Raw genomic sequence first — 15014 nt, forward strand, 5'->3', positions numbered from 1 at the left:
AGCAAAAAAGATCTATCTAGCAATCACTACTCATCTTAGGGAGCTACCATCCAGTTTCAAACAAATCCGTCAGAAGTGTAGCAATTTCATGGATCTTAAGATGACTTTAATGATCTAGGCAGGAAGCACAAGAGCCTTAGTGGGCCCTGGATCTCAAAAGTTACACATTGTTTGACCTGCCAAGCGGCTAGTGTATGTATGTCAATCATAGAATCATTTAGGTTGGAAAAGACCTTAAGATCATTGAGTCCAACCATTAACCCAGCACTCCGCTCAGGAACCACCATGGCTTGACCTGTTTCTCTTGCAACCACTAATTAGGGAATATGGAAGGAAAATGTAAATATTGGGGGGATACAAGAGGGAAGGGAGAAGCTGGAGCTACAATTAGAGGAAGTAAAAAAAACAACAACAGGGGACATCCCAGAAACAGGAATGTTGTCATAACATGTGTGGTGAAAAGGTAGGGTTTCTTGTGGTAGATTAAGGGAACAGAGGATGTAAATCTGCAGGAAACTAGCATACAATGTCTTCCTGACATGCACAGAACAGTTTGTTTCCAAACTACAGAACTGAAACCTATGATATTAGGCTCTAGAAGAGGATCGAGCGCCTACAATGTCATTAGAAGTTCTGCTAATATTTAGCGAGATCAAGATATCAAGGAATGATTTCTGAAGTAGTGGCCCTTTATTTTCCACAGCCTTGCTACACGAACCCAGGCAAACTCTTTAACCTTCCTGTTTATCGCCCATTTGCAAATTGGATAATAATACTTCACAGCTCTGAGAAGTGCTTTCAGGTCTCAGAATAGTAAAGGTGCTAAATGCATGCAAAGAGTCATTCTTAATAGACAGTATCCCACGGTGGGCATACATGAGTCTAGAAGAGTGACAGAGTAGCACTGTTTATCCTTTGCTAGTTGCTAGTAACATTAAATTATACAAACATAAAGGGGGGGGGGGGGGAGGAGGGACACTTAGATCTAACTTCATGAATGGTGCAAATTTACAAAAGACAAATAGGAAAATTAACAAAACCACATTAAGTAGTAGTTTTTACCCAAATTAAAGCTACCATTTTTTCCTCTGAAAAGAGTGAAACCCAGAGCCTTTTAGAGGCTTAAAATTTGTGGAACTCCACTAATGGCAACTAGTGATATGCATCCCCACCTACCGTGCCTAAATTCAGTTCAAACTCTGGAAAAGATTAAAAACCACAGCAAATACTTGTAGGTGTATCCAATCTTTTTTTGGAATCCAATTACCTATCAGGTAAATCAGTTTTCATTTTGAAATAAAGACTTGCCAGAACTTGTTTTAGAGACCACTAGAATGGAAAACAGTGTCAACATCATGCAATTCAATCTCAGTTTTAGTGAATGTACAGTACCTGGCTCAAAACAGGATTTGCAAACATCTGACAGGGAAAATATCAAATAATTCATAAACCAAGCCATTCTGCATAACTGGAACTAAGAGGCTTGCATTCATACAAATATGTCTCTTGTGTTTAGCTGACTTTAGGGCTTATGATAAAAATTGTGACCATAGTTTCTTCCAAAACTGGGGGAAACTGATGATCCCTCTACTGTGTTGATTGTCTATGACATGAGAAACTTCTTTCATGGTAAGCAGCCTCCCAGGTTCTGACCTTTCTCTTCATGAGGGCATTTGTTTTGTTCTCTGCTGTTTGTTTCCACAAAAGTTGCAGGAACTTCTATCTCTGAGATCTTTAACTGTCTGTCATGCCTGGTGAGAAGGCGATGGCGTAACTTTCTATACAAACATAGAAGACAAAAGTCACCTTCCCTAGCTTTAAACCTAAAATGAAGAACTTGCACTTTTCTTTTTAGGAAATTATTACGAAATTCAGAAAAGTCATTCATCACATGTCTGCACAAAGCTGGTATCTCAGAATAAAGTAAGTGTGATGCTTAAGTCTAACAACCAGTCTGAAATAACCCCAATCTCACTCCAGAATACTAATCACTGGTTTGGCTTTCTCTGACCACTGTGGATAATATACTTTGGGAAAACATAAACCACAAGAAATACAAGCAGAGAAGCTACTGCTCAGTAAACTTAAGTGTGAGCAGAGCCTATGAAAGCATATTTAAGACTATACAATGACTTGCAACTATTATTTTCTAAAGGAAAACAGAGTCCACTGACACAGGAAGACTTGCTGTATAATAGGGATTTTCCTAACTTAGCCTTTTAGGTATACAGCTATGTCTGTAACTGACAGCTGTTTACAGCAGTACATAATTTTCTAGTTGAGACAAGGTAGAATGCGAAATTAAAAATGTTTTCAGAGACAGCTAATAAAAAAAGAAGGCAAAATTATAGAAATCACACAGGACTATGAGCATAAATTACCAGGAAATGCAATTTACAAAAAATACAAATGAGGAAGTTAAAACAACAGGCAAGAAATGTGTCATACAGTCAACACTTAAGAGGGACTTAAAGTAAGAAACTTATATATGCTACTATATTTGTAGTACTTCATAACCTTATTATTTATAGACTACGCAACTCCACCATATCACACTGGATGTTTCTGATCTAGTATGATCTCAGAAAGTCAGTATCCAGGTCCCATCCATGCACAGAACTGGAGATCTGCATGAAGCTGGCACGTACTTCTAAGAGAGGCAGGTATTGCTGGCCTGAGTAGCAGTATGTGAGTTTTATGTAAAGTAAGTCTGCCAACTTGAGGCATGCCCCAAATAATCTTTCTCCCTCTCAGCTGAAGCAGTTTTGTGCACAACACTTCACTCACCACAGACAAGATCCTTGAGAGGTAACAAAGTACAAGGCATGCCCAAAAATTTCTAAAAACATGCAAAAGCTTTGCTGAACATACATTACATTACATTAAATGATAAGCATTGTCTCTGCATTAACTCATTCTGCAGACATTGCACTAATGGAAAATTGAAAAAGGTATCCCCAAACAGCTTCTGTGCCAATATCTAAGATGCCACCCTTCTTGGGAATGTTCCACAAGCACAAGAAAGTATTTTCTGATTTGAAAGTAGTGTTAAGAATGTGACTTCTAATATATTTTTCCACCTTGAGAAACAGTATTTTTAAATAGCCTACACTCTAGCTCAATATGCTACCTGAGCTTTCACGTTCACCTGGACCAGTATTTTTGTCGTCTATTAGAATGTAAGAGATAGAAAGTTGGAGGAATCTACTTGAAAATCTGCATTTGAGGCACAGAAGAAATGAGTAACTGTGATACACAAGTACCCCCTAGTGATGAAAGAATGAACTACAGTATTACACTACCACTTCGCTTTGTTAAATATCGTCGTAGTCACAAAGAGATTGATAAAACAAAAAAATAACATGCCATTTGATACTCAGCGTCTGTCCTGAAGTTGGCAGAGGACATAATCAGCCTCATCCCTAACAAAACACAGGCATTCAATGCTGCAGGCAGTGAATGTTTGTTCAAAACACAGTCACTCTGAACTAAAATTCGGAAAAAAAATTCTTAAGGAAAAAATAGATATAGTAACTACTTAAGGGCAAAGCACACATTCCTTGTTTGGCAGCTTGTGCTACAGCAGCAAATGTGTGAAGACACACATTTCACTATACTTTTAACATTCTAAGAATGAGTTTAAAATAGCTGAATTCTGAAGGGTTTTATAAGTCTGGTAGTTCCTGCCACCCTATTTGCATGATAAATTATTTAACATAAAAAGAAAATGAAAATTATTTTCTACTGGTTTTAATGAAAGCTTTCATTAAAGAACATTATTGTAGAAAACCATACCTAAGGCTAAGAGAGATCCAGAAGTCTTACAAGCCCGCTGGAAAAAGCTAAAAGCATAGTAGCCTCTAACTCTAATCCAAGGAGCTGAGAAACTGTAAATGGCGCAGAAGGAAAACAAGTGAAATAACTATGCCTTGGCTGCACATTTATTGAAGCAATATTGCCGAGAATGCATTGTCATAAATAGCAAGAGTGAGGCACAAATGAATCAGAAAAAAATCTTTTATCATATAGTGCTCATTAATGTACCCATCAATACGGACCAATAGACCCCCATATTTAAAGAAAGAATGTATTTCTGGCTGAAAAGCACACTGATTAGATGTTTGAGACTTTAAACAAAAAGCCTCACAAATTTTATGGGATAAACCCAAAAATATTCACATCTAAATTTCACTTGGATTCAAACTGATAGACAAACACAGTTCTAACACAACAGCAAGTCCAGCTAGTAATGCATTTCCCAGGCACTCAACTTTAAACTCACATACAGAAATGTGAACACCCTGAAAGTGTTCTTTTCTCTTTGTGGTTTCAGAATCCTAAAAGGTTTATCAACCAAACTGACAAGACCTGTCCAAATTCAGGCAGGCTAAAAAAAATAATAAAATAATTGAGATTTGCTGACAATGAAAAAAAAGTGCTCTCAGTTAGGCATACAGTAAATGGAAAGGTGTTTACTGAAATTTCTGTAAATATTCCTTCTCAGGTTTCATTTAGACAACTGAATTACCAAAAAATAGAACACCAACATAGAACAGTTTCTTTTGAGACCCCTCCAACCATCAGTGTCCTTACAATGACACAGAATTGATTCCTGTAAACTTCCAATTAAGCGTTATCAAAAAACTTATCTACAGTAAAAAAATCAGAAATTATCAGAAGTGAAGAAAGAAGTCCATTAAAATACACTCAAATTCTGACATATTCACGCTCCCTTTCAATGTTCCATGCTTTAATGAGCACGTGTAACTGAATGAAGCATTATAGAGCTAGATATTGCAGTAGCTGGACTTGATTAGAGTAATGATTCTAGTCTAAATTTTTTTTCCACACGTAAAACAAAAACATGATGTTCATGAAGATGGGTAAGTATGGGATGGAAGACAAATGCCAGCACTTTAGTAGAGTGTTCTGAAGAAAGAACTTCAAGAACTGAGTTTATTTATGAAATACCACATTATGAAAAGACTGCAAAAATAAACTACACAATACTACTGCACACATATATATTAACATAATTGTTAAATGGTACCTTGTAAATTATAAAGCTTTAAGCCTTTAACAAACCATTTTGTTACAAAGAGCAGCAGCAAATTTGTGAAACCTAACATATATCTTTGTCCTGCTTCTTGTCAGGACAATGACAAAATTTACCTCGGTTCTGAGCAAATACAAGGGTCTTTTCCAGGAGAGATTCAGCCATAATGCTGAGTCAGCATAAAACCTGCTCCTATCCTGTGTCTAAAGTTATACAGTTAAGGCTGCATCATCAGAGATGAGACATATATACAAAGAAAACAACCACAATACAAGAAATATGTTCCAGACATTTTTATATAAAGTATGTGAAGGGTTTACTTACAATTCTTCTCCTTGTTTTGCTTTTCTTTCAGAAACCAGATACACATTTCCAAAGCTTCCATTGCCAAGTTTCCTCCAAATAGTGTATCGTCGTGCAATTGTAGTGTCTGAGCAAACAGAATTAAATCTGGCAGCGACATGCTTATCAGTTTCTTGAAATTTCAGCATTTCTCTGTGTAACAGAAACTACAGAAATTTCTCTCAAATGCAGCTTCCGGATCCTTTTACTCTTCCATGGACCCCCACAGGAAACACTTTTAAAAAAGAAAAAAAAATTATTTCTCAATGTATTATCCCTATTAAGTCCCTATGAAACGACCATTTAATTCTACGGCAGTGCCTATGGTGCTCAGCTTGCAGCAAAACACAGATTAAGTGGAATCATTAGTTGCTAAGTTGTGGGCACCAGACTTGATAAAGAAACTCCATATAATGTAGATGAGACATAATCAGCCTTCCTCTAAATGGACCTTAATTTAATTCACTGAAATGACAACACAGGGCAAATAAAACACAGGTGTTTATACATTAATTTATTTAAAAGTTCAAGTGCTTTTAGCAAGGACGACAATACCTGTATTTTACCTGACAGTTCCTCTAGATATAGCACTCTTCCTCACCACCTGTTTTTATACCAACTTGGTACCTGGCACCAGAAATAGCTGTGTTTCAGAATACAAGTTTCATGACTTTTGGATAGAGTGAACATAATCTCCACCTGTAGTTTGAATTCACTCCTATCAATAACTGCAAAGTTGTTATCTCTGCTCTTTCGTTTGCCCCTCAGATTTCACCATCTGTTTCAGTGCTGACCTTACAGCTTCTGTGTGATTCACTACTAGTACCTTCTGCAAATTAGAGCTTCAAGGCCACCCAGAAGTCTACAAGACTTCCAGTAAAATCCAATTCTTCCAAAAGTTCTTCATTTTTTTTTTCACTGTAATAACTTGCTTGAGCACATTTCTAACAATTTAGCTTTGACTTGAAATTCTTGTCTAACAGAGTCCTAATTCTGCAAACATTGGGACTGCAAAGGCAAATCTCTGGTGTTTCTATGGTTTTCAATAACTGAACGTGAGTTTACTATAGCTTTGTTTATGCAAACTTCCTCATTCCCAAAGATAAAGGGTGTTCAACTGCACATAATAAAACAATATTGCTTTCATTACCTTGCCTCTATAAAACACTGCATGCATGATTTGTGCTTGAGGATCCTTTGGAACAAATACAGATGTTGCAAGATCCCACAGTCAGCGTGACCAATACTACTATCAGCACTGCCTGCTGCAGTGCAGCGCTCCCACTCTGGGTTTGTTCACCATAGTGTTTTAATGTCAATGCAAGTACATCAAAATAGGGTGGGGGTGGGTGGGTTTGGAAGAGAAAAGACAAATTGGTTAATTTTAAAAGCTAACTGCTGGGTCCAAGTTGCTGTCTTCACTTCCGAACAAATGCAGAGCTTAAATGAAGATTACAGATTTGCATCTTACAACAGTGTGTGTGCAAGAACCTAGTTTAATATTCATCTGCTGAGCTACTATCACACTGTATCAAGAAGCTTGACGTTGCAGTGTCACTATATTATGAAAAACACAGCCAAATTTTAATTATTACAAGCCATCTTAACAATGATACAAATCCTGTATGTTTCTAATCAAAAGTACTCCTGAGATTCTTTCTGTATTCCCTTTCAGATAGCAAGTGACAAAAATTTTGAAATGCAAATGCTAAGCAAATAATGTCAGCTAGAAGATTACTTCTTCTGTAACTCTGAATTTGTCTGAAAAGGCATAAATGGATCATGTTGAGGAGGAGGGGAGAAGAGTAAGATTAACTCCATAAAAATATTACTTTGCCAGTTCTGGAAAAGTTTAGGTATTTTTAATATTTTTCATTTACTATCCTATTCTCCTAGGAAGTTGCTCTTTTACAGACGCCTTTATAAACTCCAAAACAGAATAGCTTTGAAACACGTAACCTTTAAAAATAACTACATTTACAAAAACTGATGAACTATCTATTCCTTTTTTCTGGAGAACTGTCCCTTAACACTGCTCACTTTCAATGTTTTTTACTTACGTAGGCCCTAGGAGTATATTACAATCCTTTACACCACAATATCACACTTGAGATCAAGTAGCCCATTGAGTGTAATGGCTGTACTTTATTTCCAGCCCTGCCTCTCACCCTCTACTCTGTTTCAATTTCCCTCTGTATATAGTAATAACTGTCATATAACTTTGGGAAATACTTTTGATATATACTGCTGAACAGTGTTCTAAGGCAGGGGCTGTTGACTGCCGTTGTGATGTCACAGGCACATTTTAACGGCACAGAGACATAGATCGCTGAGCCACTGCATTTGAAAGAAATACCCTATGAGTCATTAGACTTTAGAGCCTGACTCAACCGTAAGTCTGATTCTTTGGGAAGCATATGAATGGGGCAGCCTCTCCTACCTCACTCAAACCTTTAGCCTAACCTTTGGCGTATTTTTTTACCCACATCCATTTTCTCCCACTGAACAGGTATTTCCCAAAGAGCAGTACATCAGTTGCTTCATTAAAGCTCAGAAGAACTAGAGATAACTCAAAGAAATCAACTTTCCATCCGCTTTTCCTCAAAAATCCCAGCATACTCTATCCAGTAGCACTCTGGTAAACAGTTAACTTTCTTCATTTCTGCCTTGGACCAAACCCCATTCCAGAGTCTGGCGGACTGCAGATGCCATACTAATGCAACTACATCATCTGGATCACTTTTTTTATTTCCCCTTCTTCCTTGGCTAGAGTTCAATCTCCTTCCTGTTTAGTTTTTTTTTTGTTGTTGTTTAGGGTTTCATAGTTCCACCTACACATGCTAAATGCACAGCACCTCCACTTCTTCCTCTGACCTTCCTTTGCTTATGTAAGAAATATATGGGTTTTAGTTTTCTTTACATAATCTTCAGGTTTCTTTAGCAACAGCGAAGAGATAACACTTTCTGACTTCAAGATAAGCCCGTCTTTGCCAATCAAGGCCATTTTCCAATTCTATTAGGTTTTCTTTTTATTCCTTAAGAACCCCTGTGCTACATAAATATTTGTTGCCCCTCACCCCTTGCAACACAAATTCCAGAGTTTTTATATTTAAACTCTAAATATCCTCGGTATTTACTACCTTGAATTTTTTTCCTGCCAATGACTTCAGGCTAGTCATAAACTTTTTTTTTTTTTTTTTTTTTTTTGGGGGGGGGGGGAAATATTTATTCGTTTTTTTCTTTCATTTAAAAAATCCCCAACTCCTGAACGCTGGTGCCATTATAATTTTCTGCATCATTATAAACCTAGCCAAGACTAAAGTAACATCACCTCACTTGGCTCAGTTTACTCCTCCCAGAGAAAGGATAACTAAGCAAGATTTTATTAGTAGCGTCGGTAGCAAAGAAGCTTGATTGCAGATGATGGTAAAACAAGGTCGAATTGATAGCTGGGACTATCAGAGGCTAATTAATTTTCTCCCTGACGCACACTCAGGGCGCCGAGATCCCCTCACGCTCCGAGCGACCGGGGCACGCGCGCACCTTCCCCTTTGCGCCACCCCCGGTACGAAGTGTCCCCGCTTCCCCGACCAGATACCCCCACACAGAGGGCAGAGAGCGCCATGCCTTCCCCCACTCCGCCTCCCTCAGCCCTCCGGGGAAGGCGGTGCTCCCCGGAACCCCTCAGGATTCGCCAGCAGGTACGCGACGTCCCCCACCGGTTTCCTGCCCTTCCAGCGCCCGGCCCCCGGACAGCCGCCATGGCCGCCGGACGGCGGGGCTAGGGTCCCCCAGGGCCCTCCGGCTCCCCTCAGGACGGCCTGAGGCTGGGCGCTGTCAGCCCGAGGCAAAAAGAGGGAGCGGCCCCAGCCTCCTACCTCGCCCGGCCTCGGGAGCCAACCCGGCCGGCGCGGTTAGGCTGCCCGCCCCGGCCCCTCGGCCGGGCCCGTGCTTGCGGCCCCGTCGCTAGGAGACGCCGCGCACGCGTACTGAGAGCCAGTGGGCGGGAAGAGGAAGAGGCGCCCCGATCGGAGCCCGCAGCCCGTCACTCCTAGCACGGCTGCCGGCGGCGTGGCGCTGTTGCTGGGGGAGGTGGGTGGCCGCCGCCATGGGCATCCAGGGGCTGACGGGCTTCGTGGAGGAGCGCGGGGCGTTCTTCACCGAGCTGCGGGTGAGGGACACCAAGCTGGTCATCGACGGGAGCAGCCTCTACCACCGGCTGTGCTTCGCCTCCGCCGTCGACTTCCGCCGTGGCGGCGATTACGGCCTCTTCGCGGCGGCCGTGCGCGATTTCTTCGGCAGCCTGCGGGCCTGCCGCGTCGCCCCCTTCGTGGTGCTGGACGGCGGGCGCGGCGCCGACGACAGGAAGCTGCCCACGCTGCGGGGCCGCGCCACCGAGCGGCTGCGGGCGGCTCACGGCCTCTCCCGCGGCGACGGCGGCTGCCTGGTGCCGCTGCTGACCCGGGAGGCCTTCGTGCAGGCGCTAGGCCGGCTCGGCGTACCCTTCCTGCAGTGCTTCGCCGAGGCCGACCGGGAGATCGCCGGCCTGGCCAACCGCTGGGGCTGCCCCGTCCTCTCCCTCGACAGCGACTTCTGCGTCTTCGACCTGGCGGCCGGGTACTGCCCCCTCAACCACTTCCAGTGGCAGAGCGTGTGCGCGGGAGAGGGGGCGCAGGGCTGCTATGTGCCCGCGCGCTGCTTTTCCGTGGAGAAGTTCTGCAGGCACTTCGGTCCCCTGGACAGGCGCCTGCTCCCGCTCTTTGCCGTCATGAACGGCAACGACTACATCGATGTGGCAGCGCTCGAGGGGTTCTTCAGCAAAGTGCGCTTGCCGAGGGGCTGCGCGTCGGGGAGGGGGGGGGAAGCACCTCCGCCTGCAGGGGCTTCTGCACTGGCTGTCGCAGTTCGCTGAGCCCACCGAGGCTGTGGCCGGTGTGCTGAAATGCCTTAAGAAGCACCAGAGAGAAGAAATAAGGGAGCTTCTGTGCGCTTCAGTGGAGGATTATACGCCGTCTGACGTGAAGCTTGAGGACTTTTTCCAGAATGGAAAGTACGAATGTGAAGCTGCCCAGAAAGCGGGTGTACCGCAGTGGGTACTTGATGCTTTGGCAAAAGGTAAGCTGGCCCCATTCATCAGCGATGCCCTGATCCTAAGAAGTACCTTCCTCCACGTTCAGGTGGAGAACATGCAGAGACCTAGTGCACACAGCACAGCTTTGCCCATTCGACAAGTTATCTATGGACTGCTTCTGAAAGTAGCTCAAAATGCCAAAGCCGCTTCTCCAAGTAAGCAGACCAACGAGCTGCCAGTTGTATGTGAATTTGACAGACTCCAAAAGACACTTAAAAAAACATTTGTTCAAGCAGCAAGCCTACCCACAGATTTTAGTGATGATCATTTTACTTTGGACAAGTTAATGGAGGTAAATGGTTGTCACAACAGGTCACAGTTAACAATGTTTCACACATGACAAAAAATACTTGGGAGTTGTGTTTGCCAACTGGTTGTTCCTAACGTGATGCCTGAACTAGGCCACCTCAGTAACTACTTCATGGGTACCTACAGGGCTTAAGGTACCCACAGCTTGGCCTGCGGTATTTCAGAAGCTACATAGATTATGCCTTTATCTTCTTCCCTTTCTGCCTCCCCCCACCCCCAAGTGGGCCAAGACAAATTATACAAGAAGTTGGCTGTGTGTATATGTAGCATTGCCTAAATTTTCCATTCTAAGCCCTTCTCATACCTATGAATTCTGTTACACTAATACTTGCTTTTGTAACTATAGGAAGGAACTCAGTTTCCTGACATTTAGACGAGTATAGTTTACCACTACAAAAGTTAATTTATATTTGATCAAGCTGTGGATGTTTCAGAGCAATGCTTTAAAACAGAATCAGACCCATGCTTCTTTACTAAAAATTACTGTTATTTCATGTATGAATCTTGCAGCTGTCCAGCAATTTTACCTGCCACGAGTATGCATCCTGCTAACTTGGACCCCTGCTGTTTGCCAGACACAACAGCACCTGAAAAACAGCTTGTAATCAAAGGGATGTTGTACTAGGTTAGTTCCAGTCACCATTAGCAATTCTGTATTTAAATTCTAATGATTAAGACTGTGTAACTTTTGCTGTGAACAGAAAGTAATTTCCCATTCACAGGTTGCATAACCTGAAGTTTTGTATGCAGTAATTTCTGAAACATTTGGAAATAGAATCTGTGTGTTTTAATACTGCATATTTAAGCCACATGCTCTATGCATCTGGCATTCAAATCAGCTGTTAACACGTCTCTGTGTGTGGGCTGTGCTGCTGTGTTTTCATTACTTGCTGGGGGCTATTTCATATATAAGAACGAAGTCTTATCACTACTACAACCATTAAACACTATAGATAGCTATGGATCCGAAGCCCTACATATGGGTTATTTTACACAGGTTATTGTTACAGGCCTTTTAAATGAGCAACGTGCAAAGACTTAAAATCCCCAAACATGATTTTTCTAACTCTTAAGAAACATTAACAACTTACTTCTTGAGCCTTGGTATGTATGCTGCTGCTTTAATGAATTTGAGCTTCTGCTATTACAACTTTTCATACTAAAGGCAGGGGAATTGCCAGTTCAGCAGAAGGTTATAAGAAGGGTTATTCTGCATTTAAAGTGCTCTAGCCAAAACTGGTATCAGGTTGTCTTCTACTGTGGGGATGTCTGCCTAAGAATAGGCAAAACCATCCTAAGCCTGTTGCGATTCTGCTGCATGCATGAAGTTATGGATCAGGTTTATAACACCACTTTTTAGAAGTTAAATAGCACAACAAACAGGGAACATGTGCTAGGAATTAATATGTTGCAGGTGAAGACTACAGGATTTCATTGTGATTACAGGTAAGGGTGTTTTAAACGCATCAAGAACAGGTCCTCACCCTTGCATTTCACAAAGCAAAGGTAACTTCTAAGAGGCACAAAATGAAGTTTTTTTCATATATATTTGCCATACTAAAGTACTTTTACTGCATTATGGTTACAAGATTGTCAAAGTAAAGTTTTACGTAGAAGTTAAGTCACCTGATTTGAAGACAACTGCGAAGCCTCTTAAAATCTAACCTCAGGCAATTGAAAAAACTACTTTTATCCTTCTACCTAACATTTAACCGTGTAGTTTTTAAAGCTTAAGTAGCATTTAAAAATATTTCCTGTTCAGAATATCGACGAAACTTATTTTTTTGTTGAAAACCTGAAGTACTAGCTAGTTTAAACACAAGCTTATTTGCCTTTTGGAAACTGCTCACAGCAAATAAAATCTTGCCTTTATTTTCCATTCCAATTTAATTTGTTTTCAGGTACCCATGTCATGCCGTCAGATGCTTTTGCTGGAGACTCTAGGAGTGAGAATGAGTTTCATAGAATCTGTCCCCAGTCACTTACAACTCCCTGTTGCTGTAACATGTTACTGGATTTGTTGTTCAGAACCAAAAGTTAATTTGCATCAATTAAAGGCTTTACTTCTAATGATAGTATCTGGAGAACTGCACAGGATAACAAGTGATCCAGGTAGGTCTCCAAAGAATACAATTTTAAGTGTTCAGCTACTATGAAAATCTATACCATAATTAGTTTTTCCTCGTTTGTGGCAAGTTGTCAAAATTCAGATGAATTAGCACTGATTTACACTATATCCTGAAGCATCACACCCTTTCTATTAGTACAGAGCAGAACAGTGCTAGTCATCAATTTAACACATTTTATATAGGTAAAACAGCACTTTGACATCTTGTAAAACATCGATTTGCTTTCATAAATGCTTACTTTAGGATTAAAAGATTAATTTTGATATAAAAATTAAAATAAGGTTAACATACTTATGCATCAAAATATAATAACTGTTACTGATGCATTCTGATGTTTTTCTCATGAGTTTTTCTAGAATTATCTGTACTTAAAACTGAGTTGCACTGGCACCCCTTATCTGCCTGTGCATTGCAAGAATTTGAAAGGACTAAATTATCAGGAAATTGTTTCAGTAATATTTCTACCTATTACAGTCATGGTGGCATTTCCTCTAGCAGTCCTTCATTTGATGACAAAGATAAAGTTTGCCAGGGTTATACAGTTTCTTTAGGTTCTAGTTTATAGAAACTGAACTTTCATGGTTGCCACCTGCTATCCCAAGCGGGTGGGAGTAGAATGGAAATCTTGTTTAGAACTGATCTGTTCACAGAACAGCGTAGCAAATTACCTAACAAATACAATTCCTGATTTCACAATTTCAGATTCTTGTGGATATTCATACTTGAACGTTTACAGAATTTTACATCTTGAAAGTTCAGCTTGAGACATTTGAAAACATTACTAATGCTTCCTGAAATAGAACTGGAAGTTTGAAGACCCTGTAGACTGTAGATACCTTTTCTGCTGTTCACAGCAGAACATTTATTCGCATGTCATTTTTTGTTTCTAACCTAGATCCCACAGTTTTACATGCTGAAGTTGACAGTATTGCATATAATGAATTTCTAAAATGGAAGGAAAAGAAATTGCAAAATAAAGACTTTGATTTAGATGCTGCACACAGTTTTTGCCAATGGCAGTGCTGTCTTCAGATGGGACTGTATCTCAACCAGCTACTTGGCACTCCTCTCTTGGAGCCAGACCTGAGTAGGTAAGGATGTTCCAGAGATCCACTTTCCACACAAGCCCGTGATAGAATGTGTTCACATGTTGGTTTGTATGTGTCAAACTCCTTTGGCCAATTTTACTGTACTTGAACTCCTGTCTTTAAAGATACTGATTGGAAAAAAAAATACTGAGTAGAATAGGTATCCCGTAGGAACCTACTATTGGATGCTGTCTGTAGTCAGACGTGTTTTTTCATGAAGCAGCATGCTTCTGTACCTGTCTTGCTGAGGTATGATTCAAAGTGAGGATTCTCTCCTTCCTTTGAGCAGGCTTTACACTGGGACCCTTGTGCACAGACTGTATCAAGAGCTTAAATCAGCACCTGCAGTGGAAAATCTGTTCAGTTTCTCTCAAAAAATGACTTGGCTTTATCAGATTTTGTTAAATACAGTGAAGTCAGCTGTACCTCCAGACTGCTTTCAGAAGATGACCAAGACAAAATCTGAGTCCTGCAAAAAGAAGAAAGCATCTAATAAGAAAAAAAAGCCTATCAGGTGTGCTATACCAGAAACTCAGCATTTATGCAATGTTAATAGGTTTGCATCACTTGGAGTGGATGAGTGAAAGTATTATTTCTGGAATAACTTAATGCCATGCAGATGGAAGAAAAATTGTATTAAAATATATGACTGTATGGGAATCACATAAGTAGCTGATTCAGTCTTTACCAGCAATTCTTGCTGCAGGGAAATTTTTTATTTCCTTTTTTCTAACAACATTCTTATAAAGGAGGTGCTGTATAAAAGTTGTGGTGTTTTGGTGTTTCTTTAAAGATGGAAAATGAGAGCAAAGTTGTTCAGCCTTTCGGAGCTGGACTATTTTAGAGGAATTATTTTCCTGAACATTTATATTTGGCTATTCCTCCATCTCCCTGAAAACTTCTGATGTCCAAAAAATCAGATTTTTAAGTTTGTGTTTGAGGAACAGTGATGACAATCT

General features: G+C 40.7%; 2 protein-coding genes across 2 annotated transcripts in view; one reads left to right on the forward strand and one right to left on the reverse strand.

Moving 5' to 3' along the window:
• Window positions 1–9382, reverse strand: part of NEK11 (NIMA related kinase 11) — an 83979-nt gene extending 74597 nt beyond the window's left edge. Inside the window, 2 exon segments of the mRNA XM_040593482.1 lie at window positions 5381–5633; window positions 9277–9382. Coding sequence (XP_040449416.1) covers window positions 5381–5547 — 167 coding nt within the window. The 5' untranslated portion in view covers window positions 5548–5633; window positions 9277–9382.
• Window positions 9383–9403: 21 nt separating this feature from the next.
• On the forward strand, window positions 9404–14820 carry ASTE1 (asteroid homolog 1). Its single transcript, XM_040592202.1, is given in 5 exon segments — window positions 9404–10232; window positions 10234–10821; window positions 12740–12950; window positions 13863–14058; window positions 14345–14820. Coding segments are annotated over 5 exon segments (2016 nt in total). The 5' UTR covers window positions 9404–9506; the 3' UTR covers window positions 14640–14820.
• The last annotated feature ends 194 nt before the right edge of the window (window positions 14821–15014 follow it).

Source organism: Falco naumanni, chromosome 4 (genome assembly GCF_017639655.2).
Source record: "Falco naumanni isolate bFalNau1 chromosome 4, bFalNau1.pat, whole genome shotgun sequence".
NCBI classification, from domain to species: domain Eukaryota; kingdom Metazoa; phylum Chordata; class Aves; order Falconiformes; family Falconidae; genus Falco; species Falco naumanni.